At 40.4% G+C, this 16643-nt stretch overlaps 1 protein-coding gene across 1 annotated transcript in view; it reads left to right on the top strand.

Annotated features, from left to right (window-relative positions):
• The first annotated feature begins 540 nt into the window (after positions 1 to 540).
• The window catches only part of adprs (ADP-ribosylserine hydrolase), a 29455-nt gene continuing 13352 nt past the window's right edge, over positions 541 to 16643 (top strand). Inside the window, exons 1-3 of the mRNA XM_072548378.1 lie at positions 541 to 727; positions 3787 to 3883; positions 10260 to 10467. Coding sequence (XP_072404479.1) covers positions 553 to 727; positions 3787 to 3883; positions 10260 to 10467 — 480 coding nt within the window. The 5' untranslated portion in view covers positions 541 to 552. The remainder of the gene's footprint in view (positions 728 to 3786; positions 3884 to 10259; positions 10468 to 16643) is intronic.

Here is a 16643-nt window from a genome sequence, read left to right as displayed (position 1 = left end):
ACTGGCGGTACTGGAGCAATGTGCTAAGGTATGCAAAACACGTTGGACCAGTTGCAAGTTTTGCTGGTTTCTCCTTCTGGGAGGCAAATGCCAGACATTGCAGGGAAATGCATCTCGGGTAGATAAATAAGAGTTATCCAGGTTTGAATTGTTAGCTTGCCCTGTCTCCGTGGATGCTGCCTGACCCGCTGTGATCTCCAGCACGTTTTGTTTTCAGTTCCGATGCCAGCATCGGCAGTCAGTTGCTCCTTGGACAAATGACCAGCAGCCAGCGGAGGGGCTGAAGGGCCGCCTCACCTTGCTGCGAGGAGACTGAGAGTGTTCCCACCGGATTGGTCAGCTCCTCTGCCTTTCCGCGATCCCATTGGACCGAGTTCAGAGCTCCTCCCCCCCACCACCTCCAAACCAAAGGCGGCAAATACCGTCTTTCTATTGGCTGGTGTTCGTCCGTGACGTCCGTCGACGGTTTGCGATTGGGCATGGCGCCGTCAATCAGCGCTCACCGCGCGCCCGTCCCGCCCACATGCCCCGCCCCTGCCCACTCGAGCCAACATGTCGGCGGTGAGCAAGGCGCTGAGCCCGCCCGCTCTGTGCCGTTTCCACGGGGCCATGGCCGGCGCGCTCTTGGGGGACTGTATCGGCGGCGAGTTCGAGGGTAAGGAGCTCGTTCGGCTGCAGGACGTGATCGGAGCCGTCCGCGCCCTGGAGGAGCACAGGCAGGAGGAAGGTAATGGCCCGAAAGCCCATCAGTACCGACCGCACTTTTGATGTCAACACCTCCCCGCCCCCCCCCCCCCGGGCCCAACCACCTCCTCTCCCACACAAAATAAACCCTGTCATCCATCCCCAAACCCCGCCTCAATTCCCACATCGGCTGCCCCTCGCTGTGCATCCCATGTGTTGCTGTCGAGCAGGTTCTAGGGTGAAGTTTAATTGGGATGGTTGATGTTTACTTTTGGACTGGATTAATGGTGCTGGAAAAGCACAGCAGTTCAGGCAGCACCACTAATCCCAGAGTCTGCTTTCCAGCATCGGCGGTCATTGCTTTTACCGAGTTTATTTTCGGACTGTCTGGTCCATTTTTCTTTATGGAGTCTGGACGCAACCTTTCCCGGAAATCCCGTGTTTTTTTTTTAAAAATCTACTTCCACTGATAGTGTCAGTTCAATTTCCATCGGAGGAGTAAATAATGGGATTCAAATCTTGCCCTGCCCCTGTCTGCTTTTTGCCTGGCGGCTTGGAAAGGTGGTAGCCTTCATCGCGGGATAAATGTTCTGTGTATCTGACGTTGTCCTGTTTATCGGAATAATGTAGGAATGAATGTCCACACTGACTTGCAGTCTCCATGTAGGGTTATCTTTAATATTTTTAAATGGTTCCCCCCCCCCCCCACTTTATTGTGGCATAAGCAAATGCTGCATTATTTTAATAGCAGCAAGTTTTCTGTGAAGACATTGCTTTGTTTTCAGAGCTTGGGAATAGGAAAATAAAAAAAATTAATATTTGGGGTTGAGGACTTTTCAGTGGAACTGGAAAAGGTTAGAAGGGCAACACGGTTTATGTAAGTGCACAGTCTGGAAAAGGGGGCAGAATACAACAAAAGTCCTCTGACCTGAAGATGAGAGACTAAATGATAAAAGGGACAATGGTACGAGGAAGATTAAATGATAATGGGGAAATTAAAGGAACAACAGATGTGTATGGAGGAGACAAATGGAAGAATAGCCAATAAATGCTTTCTAGAAAATTGGAGATAGAGGTGATGGTCTAGATTTGTTGAACTCATTACTTAATCTAGAAGATTGTATGGCACTTAATTGAAAAATAAAGTGCTTTTCTTTTCTAGCTGTTTGGGTTTATTTAAGTGTGCAACCATACACATACAGTATTAGAAACAAGCTGACTTATTTGGCTTCTCTGAAAACTTTTAGGTTGCTGTGTGATCACACATCTCGGAGGAGGCATTAGTCCTGAGTAATGATGGAAAATTAACCACAGATCCGTGTGTGCAAAAGACAAAACTAAATGATTTCAGCCACCTGCAGTCAGTGTGTCAAGTGAATGGTCCATCTTGGCTTCTCCTGAAGTTCCTTCAATCCCAGTTGTCCCTCATCAGGCAACTCCAGTCATGCCATGTGATATAAAGAATTGGTTGAGCACATTAGATGTAGCAAAGGCCTGTTGTCATTTGTAGTATTAAAGAGCCATCCTGCAGAATTAGCTGTGCCTCAAGGCAACTGTTTTTGTATAGCTACTAGACCTGATAGGAAATTACCCCAGTTTGCCCCATTCCCAAAAAGCTGCATAAAGCCAAATAAGCAAATTACCACTCCATCAGCCTGCACTTGCTCATTGGTGAAGTGATAGTAGATGTTTTCAGTGCTATTGTCAAGCAGCAAGTACCAATAATTTGCTTGTCACTCATCACGTCAGCTTGGGTTGATCTAGATCACTTGGCTCCAAACTGCATTTACAGCCTTGCTCCAAATATGGACAGAAGAATTGAATCATATAGGTGAGGAGAGAATGACTCGTGCTGTCAAAAACAATTTGTGACCAATTCTGGCATCAGATAAAATTGAAGTGAATGAGAGTTGGGGTGAATATTCAGTTGGTCAGAGTCAAGTCTAACACAAAGGCAGATGTTTGTGTTTGACGAATGTCAGTCATCATTAGGATGTAGCCCAGAGCCACTCCTGCAGCTATACCATCTTCAACTACTTCATTTATAATGTACCTTCCATTATCATGTCAAAACTGGTGTTGTTTGATTGTACAGCATTGTATAACAAAATAGTCCACATCCACATGTGACATGACCTGCGCAGTATTTGGGCTTGGGGTAATAAGTAGGAGAAAGTGAGAACTGCAGATGCTGGGGATCAGAGCTTAAAAATGTGTTGCTGGAAAAGCGCAGCAGGTCAGGTAACATCAAAGGAGAAGGAGAATCGACGTTTCGGGCATAAGCCCTTCTTCAGGAATGAGAAGGTGTGCCAAAGGAGGAGGGAGGTTTTATCTTAGCCTGCTTGGCACACCCTCCTCATTCCTGAAGAAGGGCTTATGCCCAAAACGTCGATTCTCCTTCTCCTTTGATGCTGCCTGACCTGCGCTTTCCAGCAACACATTTTTAAGCTTGGGGTAATAAGTAGCAAGTAACATTTATGCCATGCAACTATCAGATAATGACCATCTCCAAAAAAAAGTAAATTTGACCACGTGCTGCGCTTGTCAGTGGCATGTCCATCATTGAATCTCCTACCATCAATATCCTTGAGTTTACTATAGACCAGCAAATACATTAATAATGTGGGTCGTGGATACTGATCTCCGATGCTTAGCTTCTTGACCTTGAGAACCAAACAAGGCAGTCTTGCTTTTCTTCTGCTTAGAATGCCACCATCATGTGTTGGTATTTGAAATCGAACAGGGTTGTAATGCTTTTAACACAATGCCATGTGGGAAATATTCAGTACCTCCGGTAGCACCTGAAGATTGAATGGAGCAGAATTATTGTTTTAGATTGTTGCTTGACTTCTGTTTTATTTAGTAACACAATACATTAAGCAAAATGCTTTCTTGCAATTGTGCTTGTCAGCCTGCATGAATGCTTCAAGTGTTAGTTGCTATTTATATGGATATGGTGAATGTTTTTGTTTTGTGGCCAAGTATTCACTGCTACAGTACCCTGAGGCTAATGCTTGATTTTAGCTATTTGTTATATTTATGTATTTTCTATGTTTTGGTTTATCACAGTGTATTATTTTAGACAATGAATTTATTTTTCAGGCTCTTTAATGTATTCAGATGACACAGCAATGACGAGGTGTGTGGCACAGTCGCTGATTATAAAACAAGACTTTGATGAAATTGATATGGCTAAAAGGTAATAGATTCAATTTAAAGGGTTAAAGTACCGTACAGTGGAGATCTTGTTAAATTGTCTATGAAAGTGTTATGACTTAAACCTAAATTCATTGCAAACATACCGAACTCTTTGCATCCCCTTCATTATTTTCTGTGATACTTTGCTTATTGCTCTGATTTACTTACTATGACATTATGATCTTGGAAATTTATAATCTTTTATGTAGAAAGGACTTGAAAACATATTGGTGGAAAGACAGTTTGTCTTAACACAAAGTAGTTTTTTGCATTATCCTGTTGCATGTATTTATATTTTGTGTGCTTGTATGTCTGGATTCCTCACTCTGCTACTGTTGGTCATACTCTCAGGTGCCCAGGCCCTAAGTTCTGTAATTCCCTCCCTAAATGTCTGTGCCTCACTACTTCTCTCTCGCTTTAAAATTGCTCCTCAGACCTACTCTTTTTGAAGAACCATTTTGGTCACCGTTTCAGAGACCATTATCTGCACTGAATATTTGTGATGGAAGAAACAATTTTGGATCATTCTTTTTCAGTCCTATTCTGCATTGGAAGTGTACCAACTGTTGAATTGAAAGTCAACAACTTCAGTGTCCAGCGTATTAGATATGTTTGAGTGTACAAGATAGGTCCTAACACTGAAGAATTAGGACATTGTGCAGAAGGATTTTGTCAGAATATTTAGGAAGAAATTGATTCCATTGGCATTGTGGTCAATAACTAAAAGTTACAGATAACTAGCAGAGATTTAGAGAATTTTATTACATAGTGCAGTCCCCATATTTTGATGAAACAATTGGTGGGGAAGGGGGGCACGTGGCATGGTGGCACAGTGATTAGCACTGCTGCCTCACAGCTCCAGAGACCCAGGTTCAATTCCCACCTCAGGCAACTGTCTGTGTGGAGTTTGTACATTCTCCCCGTGTCTGCATGGGTTTCCTCCCACAGTCCAAAAATGTGCAGGTTAGGTGAATTGGCCATGCTAAAATTGCCCGTAGTGTTAGGGGAAGGGTCTGGGTGGGTTGCTGTTCGGAGGGTTAGTGTGGACTTGTTGGGCCGAAAAGTCCTGTTTCCACACTAAGTAATCTCAAAGATGATACCGGTCACCTCTTTTTTTATTTTCTTTCATTTATCACAAAGGCAGGCATTTGTTAATATTTCTACATTTAATGAACTGAAACTACTTTTTCTTTTGGAGGACCCGGGTCTTTTAGAAGGTGTTTTTCTAGTCTTAATCATTCTTGGATTTGCTGTGCTGTAGGATTAGGATGGGCTGTTAAGATTAGCGAAATGGCTGTGAAAATATTTACTATAAGCCATGCAGAGACGTTCTACACTGGCTTCTTCAGTTTATTTACTCTTCCCAAAGCAGAAAACGTTTTTTGTTTTAGTGGAATAGGGTAGGGAGAGGAAATAAAGGGGTTTTGGTGTAGATTTTTATGCTCCAATTTCTCAAGTGGGACTTGTATTCCTGAATGTCTGATTCATGACAGAAAACTGTCCCACAGCTATATCCTCACTTTCTTTTCTAACTCCTTCCTCAAATTTTACACTTAAAAATATGCATTACAATATTGTCCGGTTTTCAAAAAAAGTAAGCATAAGCTTCTGTTTAATTATTTTATTTTGCTAGTTTTTTTCTGGAGGTAAGTTGGTGGCTGTTCAATGATGTTCCCCTCGATTTAATTTTACATTTTAGAATATAAAGCCATTAGGATACTTAAAACAAAAACTTGGGTCTACATTGCTTTTGGCTTTTTTACAGAGAAACTAGGTAAAATTCTTTCTGCAAAATACCCCTGACTATAACCTATTTCTCATGTGGCTTAGAACTAGGTCCTAGTGTTCTATTATTAACAATGATTAAGTACTGTACATGAAGCATGTTGCATGGGAGACAATTGATTTATATCACAGAAGCAAGGGTAATGAAACAACTGATTATATGCAGGCCATTCTGGAGTGTAGGACAAAGCATGTCATAGTGACCTGATAATAGATTAAGTGACAGATGACAACATGTTGGAACTTTTAGAATGGGAACGGTATAGATGTGGGAGGGCAGGGTAATACGCTTTATTGGTTAAAGAAGTGTTCTAGAGTCAATGAGATGTCCAGCGTGGTAAAAGACCCTTCAGTCGATCTTGCGCATGTTGACCAGATATCCTAAATTAATCTAGTTATTTGCCAACACTTGGCCCATGTCCCTCTAAATCCTTCCAATTCATGTACCCATCCATTTGCCTCTTAAATGTTGTAATTGCAGTAGCATCCAACACTTCCTTAGGCAGCTCATTCCATACTCGCACCACCCTCTGCGTGATAAAGTTGTCCCTTTAGATCTCTTTTAAAGCTTTTCCCTCTCACCATAAACCTATGCCCTCTAGTTTTGGACTCTCCTACACTGAGGGAAAGATCTTGACTATTCACCCTACATGTGCCCCTCGCGACCTTAAACTTCTGTAAGGTCAGACTCCAACGTTCCAGAGAAAGTAGTCCCAGCTTATTCAGCCTCTCTAGAGGCCAACAGCTTCTCTTTCCCCCCCCCCCCCCCCACCCCAAAAAAAATCCTTGTAAATTTTTTTTGACCCTTTCAAGTTTCACAACATCTTTTCTATAACAAGGAGATCAGAACTGCAAGTGGCCTACCAATGTCCTGGACAGCCACAACATGACCTCTCTTCAATGAACTGACCAATAAAGGCAAGCATACACCGCTTTTTATCACTACCCTGTCTACCTGCAACTCCACTTTCAAGGAACAATGAACTTGGGCTCCAAGATTTCTTTGTTCAGCAACACTCCCCAGGACCTTGCCACTAAGTGTATGAATCCTGCCCTGATTTGTCTTTCCAAAATGCAGTACCTTGCATTTATCTAAATGAAACTCTATCTGCCACTCCTTGGCCTATCTGATCAAGGTCTCGTTATACTCTGAGGTATAAGAGGCAGCAGACCCAGCATCGATCATTGTGGCACGCCACTGGTCACGGGCCTCCAGTCTAAAAAGCAACCTTCCACCACCACCCTCTGTCTCCTACCTTTTAGGCCAGTTCTGTATCCAAATATCCAATTATCCCTGTATTCCAAGAACAGGTTAAAAGAGGCAATACTGGAAGAGAATTTCATTGTGTGTTTTTAGTAATAACTGTTGACTCAAGCAAACTGTTCCTGGGAAGTTTGCTCAATTGCTCAATCCCAAGCTGTCAGAATCTGTGAAGAGGATGAAGACTATGTGGTATTATGGGGGCGGGAGTGTTTTTGTAACGAGTTCAAGTATAATCACACAAGTAAGAGACAGGAGAGGAAGGTAAATGGATGACTGTGAGGATACAGAAAGATGGGAAGTGAGAGTTATGTTAAGAGTGGCTAGAGATGCATACACTCTCTCTGATTTGAAGCCTTTGCAATCTGAGGGGTTCTGGACAATCAAATAAGCCCAACTAAATGAGTTCAGGCACAGGATTTTACAGGTTGTAAACTAAGGATTTCCTGCCCAGCCATGTGCTAGAATAGATAGAAAGATCATAGAAATCTATTTAAGATGACTTTGTGATGTCAGAAAAGGGATTCCACTTTGGATAGTGACATTGACTTTGAAACAGATGGCAGTCATTCTTCAAGGATTGGTTACATCTGGACTGAGGTTAACACTGTACAACTAAAATGATTACATAGGAGAATAAGGAGGTTGTTTAAACAGGAAACTGACGAGTGACATGAGGCAATTATCCATTTTTAGACAGGGAAATCCATAACACAAACTACAGCATGAAATAGTATTGAGACAAATGTTAGATTGGTGAGGAATGAGTTCAGTGAGATGGAAGCTAAGCTTGGTATTTGACTGTAGAGTGACAGTGGAGTTTTTAAATTGAATAAAAGATTTGTGGAGGCGCAGCATTTAACATTATAATTCTCAGTTTTAAGCGAGAAAACTTTCCACCATGACCAGTGGTGTGCCACAAGGTTTGCTGCTGGGTCCACTGCCTTTGTTAGAGGTTAGAAGCTAAGTTTATTTGGAACAATAAATCTATAGAGATTAGAAAAATAATTTGAAAATAGAAGATAAGGCAAGTTGAGAAATAATTCAGGAATTGTCTTAAAAAACAGAAAAGTAACTTCCAATTATATCAGCTTAAAAAATGGAATTATCAATTATCAGTTGTATTCAGGAGAAAGAAAAATTGTCAATTTTGTACATAAAATGGAATAGTATTGAAGTATTTCACATCTCTCGCTTAAAAAAGGAAAGATATTAGAGAGAATTGAATCTTGAGAGTATGATGAGCAATATAGAAAAGATGAATCATCTAGAGAAGCTACTGTGCTAGGACTTAGTGGAAAATATTTTTCAATCTGAAGGGAAATGAAGCAAGAAATCATAATCTCAGGGCTTTGTATGGGTGTGTTAAGGAATGGCTAATCTAGTACATGATCTTTGGAGAGACTGAGTTAATATAGTCAATTACCGGCCAGTTAGTTTTTAATATTAGTGATAGAGTAAGTTTTAGAGTTTAGATAAACTTGAAATTCCCGTGTATCTAGCATATGAAAACAATGGTTAGCAATCAGTGTGAATTTTAGGTGATATGATTGAACTTCAGTGAAGAAATGATCAATGTTGTAGATAGGGGAATTGCTTTGAATATGTCGTGGATGGTAAAGTGCGATCCAAGAAATTACAAGAAAGGTTTGCAGTATTGAATTGTCTGGGATTGCATATAGGATTGAGAACTGAGAAATCAGTTAAAATAATTTTTTCAGTGGTTTGGCTACACACTGTAGAGGAATAATGTCAGTATTTGCAATGATACAAGCATAGGTATAATCTTTTCTTAGGTGATGAAAGGAAGCTGTGCAAGATTTTTGACTATCTAGGAATGGGTGAAAAACGTGAAAATAGAACTCAATGCTAATAATGTTTGAACAGGAAAAAATAACAGGTGGTATTCTGTGAATTGAAACAAACTTTATATAGTGGAAAGAACAGTATATGCAAACAAGGAATTTGCTTGTTCATGTTTAGAGTACATTAAGGTCATTCCCTTGCATTGATAAGGCTGTTAATACAAACTGAATATTAGATTTTATCAATGGGCATAGAATATAAAAGCCAAGAGGCAATCAATGATGAGCTTTAAAAATCTTAAGATCTGTGTTGCATGCATTATTGGGCTCCACATTATAGGTAGGTTGTCAAACTTTAGTGAATTTGCAGAATATTAAGTTGTTACCTGATGTAGAAAATAAAAATAGGAAAGCAGACTTGCAAAATTGGGTCCTTTTTGGTTCAGGATAATGCAGTTTACTAGGTGAATGACAGATGAATGTTTATATAAAGGATGGGATAGAGTGAATAAATAATTTTCAGTTGTTGACCGATCTAACATCAAAGGCCACAGATTTAAGATATTTTTAAGATTGGTTAAGATAAATTTCTTTAATAGTTGCAAGGCTGTTGAAATCATGTCCAGAGTTGGTATTTGCTGCAGGAGCCATTTAATATTCAAGATTAGATCAGGTAGTTAATGAAGTGATTTGGCAACAGGACAATAATTCTGATTAGAACAATTTGCTCATGTGAAGTATAAGTACAGGCCTAAACTGAATGGTCTAGTTCTACGATCTGGCAGTTACTTAGTAGCCAAGAATGTCATTTTAGAGCAGCTGCATGTAAGTAACTCTTGCTTATGGGCAGTTAAAATGAAGATTAAGTACTAACTTGTTATTATGGCTATAATGATCCCCTCTAGTCGGGCATGTTCCACATAAAGCAGGAATAACAAGCATGAACCGTTCAGTCATATTGCAAGTGGATGAAAGATGGGACCAGCTAAAGCACTCTGCATCAGTTTATCACTTTTCATCCTGATAATAAAAGAAAATTGGTTTCTATCAGGAGGCTGGATACAGGATTCTTTGTCTGAGGTAGCCGTACAAGGTAAATACTATTGGAGTGAACTTTTAGGAAGATAATTTTGCTGTTTAGGTAAGTGTACTGTAAATTGATATGGTGATGATCTAAGAAAAGTATGTGATATAAAAGCAGAAATTGCAGATGTTGGAGATGTGAAATAAAAACCAAAACTGTTAGAATGAAGAAGTAACTCGGTCTCATTGAGTCTCACTGAGACTCAATGTTAACTGTTTTGCTGTCCTTAGATGGTCCCAGTCCTGTTGAAGTTTTCCAGTACTTTTTGGTTGAGAAAGTTCGAGCATTGCCAGTTCTGATTATCCCTCTTCGAGATGAGATTTGAAAAAGCGTTTATTGATGAATATATATTTTGATTTTTTTTTCAATAACGAATGAGATACTGTTTGAAGTTTATGAAAAAAAATTAAGGAACGCATTACTTTTGTCTTTACTACCTTAGGTTTGCTGAAGAATACAAAGAACAGCCGGACCGTGGGTATGGAAATGGTGTCATTCGTGTATTTAAGAAACTTCTAAATCCAAACTGTAACGATGTCTTTAAACCAGCAAGGGAACAGTTTAAAGGAAAGGGTTCTTACGGAAATGGAGGTGCGATGAGGATTGCCCCAATAGCACTGGCATATCCTGATGTTCAGGATGTTAAAAAGGTCAGATTGATGGAGCTTTTGTAATTTAGTTTTGTTCAAATAAGAGATTTTATTATTGATTTTTACTTTCTATTCCTTCCATCCACTGCCCCCTTAATATTAATAGTCCATCTTTTAGAGCATAAAGATTCATTGTTTAAATATTTTTCCCATCATTTCTCTATCATGACCGCACAATCTTCCTTGGCCTCCAAGTGTCTGTTCACTTGATAATTCTACTTTTCTCGATTTAAAACAAAAACAGAAATTGCTGGAGAAACTGGCAAGCAGCTGTGGGAAGAAACCAGAGTGAGTATTTTTGAGCTGGTGACTCTTCAAGAGAAGTTTTGGTAGTTTTGGGGGAGGGTGAATGGAGATGGAGATGGATCAAAACCCAGAGAGAGAGATAAAAGGGGTAGGTAAACAAGGAAGCAATAGTTAGTAGTCCAGGACAGCAGAAAGGCTGAATAAGTGATAGTAAGAGCTATGAGTTAGAAAACGTTGGCGTGGGAACAAGGTGGTGTGTTGAAGCGGTGGCAACTGGAAGCTTGGGGTCATTTTGATGGACAGGGCGCAGGCATTCTGTCAAGCACTCGTCCAGCCCATTTTATGCAAAAATGACCCTAAGTTTCCAATTGCCTGCACTTCAATATTCCACTGTGTTCCCATGTCAACATTTGTAGCAAGAAAACCACAGCCGGTCAGGCAGCATCCAAGGAGCAGGAGCATCAAAGTTTTGAGCATAAGCCCTTCATCAGGATTCCTGATTCTTTTGCTCCTTGAATGCTGGCTGACCGGCTGTGCTTTTCTTGCTACAAATGTAGCACCATAATCTGGCACCACACTCTTCTACTCTGGTCTCCAGCATCTGCAGTCCTCACTTTCTCCTAATATTTGTAGCAAACCTGCCAAAGTGTTCCAGCTAGCCTCAGCGCCAGCTCGAACAGCATCTCATTTTCTGTTTGGGGATCCTGCAGCGTCTAGGACTCAGCGTTGAATACAGTAACGTCAGAGCCTGATTCCATCCTTCCACATGTTTTTTTGGGCCAATCTCTCTCACTGTCCTGTTATGACATGGGTTGCTTTTAACACAGTCTCCATTCCCAATTACTCCTAAGCTCACTATCACATTATATGGGTTGCATTCAGCACATGCTCACTCTTAGCTCTTTTCCCTTTCAGCTAGATACTAATGGCTCTGATGAAGTGGCACTGGACTTGAAGCATTAACTCTGCTTTCTTCTCACACCTGCCACTCATCTCTTAGTTAATTATTGGTACAATTTGGATTTAGTCAATCAGCCTGTAACATATTATGAGATTGAGACAATTATGGAAGCCACGTATGGTGGAGTGGCAGCTGCAGGAAAAGAGTGAAACTCCTTTGGTTGACCTTTTACAATTAATCTTGAACTAATTGTACCCTTATGCATTTGTTCGCTTGCCAGAGTTTATCTAGACCAGTGGATTACCTGGGGCATTGCTTATGGGAAGTTAGATGGTGGTCTGTCTTTTGAGGATTAGGAACATTATTTTATGTAATACCCAAAGTACTAACATAAGAAGGAGCTTTGTGATGCTAAGTCTAATTGCTGTTTAGTGCCACTGTCGATTTTAAAAATTGCAAATTCCTTTTGAATTTATAATTGCAGATTAGGAAATGCTTTGAACTTATTTATTCCGGGCCAGCAACACTCAAAATTTAAAAGTTGTTCTATGTTTGTAACACACTCTGATCTTGGCTTTGTGACAGATATGAACCAAGCTGTACTTTTATATATCCATGAATTTGACAGGTTTTTGCTAATAGTGAATTAGAGGTGGTGCTGGTGAAATGGACAGAAGCTACAGGGAGAGGAGCACGTTCATAGTTTGAGTTTGAGAAGTTTGTTGGATCTGACCACTGACAATAAAGTTAGTGATTTGATTTTCTGGAAAACTGAATACAAGTAGCCCCATGTTAATGGATAACTTAAACATTGCTAAAAGAAGGCAATAAGTCTTCAGCTTTCTGTCATGCAGTCACTAAAGACTTTTGGTGGATGGGGAGAAGGGGCTCCTATATCCACAGGATGCACAGATGTTAGGCCATCGTTGACATTGAATTGCAGAAGAGCAGTTAACTGTCAATTTTAATTCTCAGAACAGACATGTAGATTCTGATTGGTTAGGGTGTTGCCATGGGATACAATAAAGATTGGCAGTGTCCGTGATCCTTTTTATTTCATGAAAATTCTACACTGTACAAATTCCTTTTACTTACTTAAACAGGGTCCTGTGTGTTAATATATGTAACTTCTAGCAAGTGCAATTGAATCATAATGCAAACCTGACTGACATCTTCAGTTGTCCCTTTTTACTCAGTCTGCTGTTTGTCATATTGCAAGACAAACAGCTTAACCTCATTGTCTCTTTTTAGCAACTTTTGAGTTCTGTAACTAAACAATTGCTAGTTATATAAATAGATAACTGGGAGCTATTAAAATTTGATTTGCTGAAGTCTTGGAAAGCAAAAGCAGGATTAATATTTACTAAGAGAACTAATCCTAAAAAGTTCATGTTAATACTTTATCTATCTTTGTTCCACATACTTAAGAAACAAAATCAGTTCCTGTACTTAAATTCCACAGCAGTATGTTTTAACTTCAGTACTTCTGTCAGGGTATCAACCCAGGCTGAGATAGCTGAAAGCTCTTAGGAGGAAGTATGAAGCCAGGCAACAATCTTGTACAAAACCTATGCATCAAAGAACAAAGGCAACTTATCACCTCCTGTATATTATCTGCGAACTCCAAGCAATGGAGCAAAGGCTAATGAGAGTTCAGTGGAGCTTCCTAATCAAAACAAAGGAAGAAAAATTGTATTTACATAGCAATCTTCACAACCTTGAGTTCTGAATGATATACCTTTTTTCTCTTGCAAAAATTTAGACAGTATTGAAACATAGTGCTGGAGAAACCAGTAGCTCTTGTTACGTCCATGCAGCGACACAGAGTTAATATTCTCAAGTCCAATCTGACCATTTGGAAGCGAAAACAGATTGAAATGTGATGGATTTGATATTGTAGGAAGTGATGTAGAGGGGCAAGTGGAAGTGAAGGAAAGGTCAGGATGAAGAGAGGGTGAGGGGGATTAAAGAAGAACTGACACAAAATAAAAGGCAAAAGGAGTGTTAGTGGGCGCAGAGAAAAAAATATAGTGTAGGTCAAAAGTGGGTACATAGTTGGTTTTTATTGAAGAATATAGATCCGGTCTTGTTGAGGGGAACGGCATCAGCATCAACCGAAAAAGTTTGTGATTCGTCGGCTAGCCAGAATTAAATCCACGGATTGTAAAAGACTACAGTTTTCATGTTTTGTCTAGACTGATTAGCTCTTAGCAGCCCTTATCTTAGTTTTTCAGTTGTTTTATAGAGAACTTGATATTGTTACATTTGTCCAGTTTGTCATAGATCCTTAATGTGCGTTGCTTGCTATAGTACTTTTTTTTTCCTGATGTGCCTTAAGCAACTTCTTGAGAGATTCACTGATTTTAATATATCACTAGTTTACCTGTCCGTTTAGTGATTGCAATGATACACAGTCATCGAAGTCTACAGCACAGAAAAGGGCATCTCAGCCCAATATGTCTGCGCTGGTCAAAAACAAAGATCCAACCTCTGAAGAAGGATCACTGGAACCAAAACTTGAACTCTGCTTTCTCTCCACAGATGGTGCCTGCCACATCTGCTGAGGTTTTGAAGCAATTTCTTTTGTTTCCCATAGCCTTGTATTCTTTGGAGTTGCACATCTAAAATATTTCTTAAATGAGAATTTCTGCCTGTACTACCCTTTACAGGTAGTGAGTTCCAGATTCCCATCACCCTCTGGGTGAAAGTTTTTCCATGCCTCTCCTCTAAACCTCCTGTCCCTATTTTACTCTATGCCCAGTCATTGAGTCCTCCATCAAGGGGAAAAGTTTCTTCCTGCCTAACCTGTCTATGTCCCTTGTAATTTCATACATCTCAATCGTGTCCCACCTCAAATTTCTCTGCTCTAAGGAAAAACAATCCTAGTCTGTACAAAACAAAAACAGAAATTACTGGAGAAACTCACCAGATGTGGAAGCATAGAGTTATAGAGATGTTCAGCACGGAAACCGATCCTTCAGTCCAACTCGTCCATGCTGACCAGATATCCTAACCTAATCTAGTCCCATTTGCCAGCAGTGGGTCCATATCCCTCTAAACCTTATACCCATTCAGATGTCTTTTAAATGTTGTAATTGTACCAGCCTCCACCACTTCCTCTGGCAGCTCATATGCATATCACCTTCTGTGTGAAAAAGATTCCCCTTATGTCCCTTTTAAGTTTTTCCCATCTCATCCTAAACCTATGCCCTCTAGTTCTGGACTCCCCCACCTCAGGGAAAAGACCTTGTCTATTTACCCTATCCATGTCCCTCACAATTTTATAAACCTCCAGAACATCACCCCTCAGCTTCTGATGCTCCAGGGAAAACAGCCCCAGCCTGTTCACCCTCATGGACCTGAAAAGTTAGCTCTGCTTTCTGTCCCCAGATGCTGCAAGATCTGCTGAGTTTTTCCAGCAATTTCTGTTTTTGTTTCAGACTTTCAACGTTCACAGTTCTTTGTTTATTCCTTGTCTGTCCAATTATCCACAAGTGAAACTCTCCATCCCAGGCAGCATACTGTCTTCTGCACCCTCTCCAGTACTGTCACATTCCAATAATGTGGATTTCAGAACTGCATGCAATACTCTAGCTATAGCTTAACTAGCACTTTATGGTTCCAGCTTAACCACCCTGCTTTTAAAGTCCTATGCCTTAGCTAATAAAGGCAAGTATACCATATGCCACCTTAACCGCTTTATCCATTTGCCCTGATTCCTTGGGGTTGGGGGGGGGGAGATACTAGTATGCATCCACACCAAGGTTCCTCTGATCCTCGGTGCTTACATGGGCCCTACAGTTCATCATATATTTGAAGTCTTGCCTTGCCCAAGTCAATTATCTCACATTTATCCAGATCAAATTCCATTTATCACTGATCAGCCCATCTATATCCTCCTGCAATCTAAGGCTCTCCGCCTCACTATTTATTCCTTACACCAATTTTTGTATCATCTGTAAATTTATTGATCAACCCTCTTTACATTCAGGTCTAAATCATTTTTATTTAAACCACAAACAGCAAGGTCCCCAGTTATGATCCCTCAGGGACTGCACTGGAGTCGTAACTCCATTTGGAAAAAAACCCCTGCCGCTGTTTCCTGCCGCTCATCTAATTGTGGATCCACTATGACAATTTTTTTTGAATCCCATGAGCTCTTATCTTTGCTTCAGTCTCCCATGTGTAGCACTTTATTGAAAACCTTGCTGAAGTCCAAGTTGACCTTATCAAAAGCATTACCTTCATCTACACATCTGATCACTTCTGTGAAAAATTCAGTCAAGTTGGTCAGACGTGACCTCCCCTTAACAAAACCATGCTGGCTATTCTTGATTAAAATACAGATTAATTCTGCCCCTCAGAATTGCTTCCAATAGTTTCCCCATTACTGAGGTTAGACTGGCTTGTAGTTTCCTCATTTATCCTTTGCTCCCTTCTTGAATAATGGTACCACATTGGCTGTCCTTCAGTACTCCAGCACATCTCCTGTGGCCTGAGGAATTGAAAATTTTTGCAAATGTCTCTGCTGTTTCCTTCCTTGCCTCATCCAACAACCTAGGATACATTTCATCTCGTCCTGGATGCTTATCTACCTTTAAGCCTGCCAGACCCCTCGGAACCACCTCTATCTCTGCACATGTTAAAATTGTTTTCACAGAGCTTCTCCTTGATTTCTATACCCATATTGTCCCCCTCACGAGTATTCATTTAGAACCCACCTACATCTAGTTCCATCCACTAATTTCCACTGTGATCCTTAATGTGCCATACTCTTCCCTTATCCTTTTGCCTTTAATACTTCTCTAAAACCATACGGCCTTTCCTTTTATTTTACCCACTAGTATCCTTTCCTGTTTTGGCTCTCTTTTTAAGTTCCCGCTTGCACATTCTACATTCCTCTGGAACCTCTGCTATTTGAACCCTCCATTTACCGTAAGCTTCCCCTTTTCTCTTAATCCACTGCTGTATAACACCCTATCTAGGGTTCACAGGATTTGATGGTCCCACCCTCTTTCTCTATTGTAAC

The sequence above is a fragment of the Chiloscyllium punctatum genome, chromosome 27 (assembly GCF_047496795.1).
Source record: "Chiloscyllium punctatum isolate Juve2018m chromosome 27, sChiPun1.3, whole genome shotgun sequence".
Lineage (NCBI taxonomy): Eukaryota > Metazoa > Chordata > Chondrichthyes > Orectolobiformes > Hemiscylliidae > Chiloscyllium > Chiloscyllium punctatum.
Note: the sequence above shows the minus strand (reverse complement) of the source record. Positions and strands in the feature narration are given on the sequence as shown.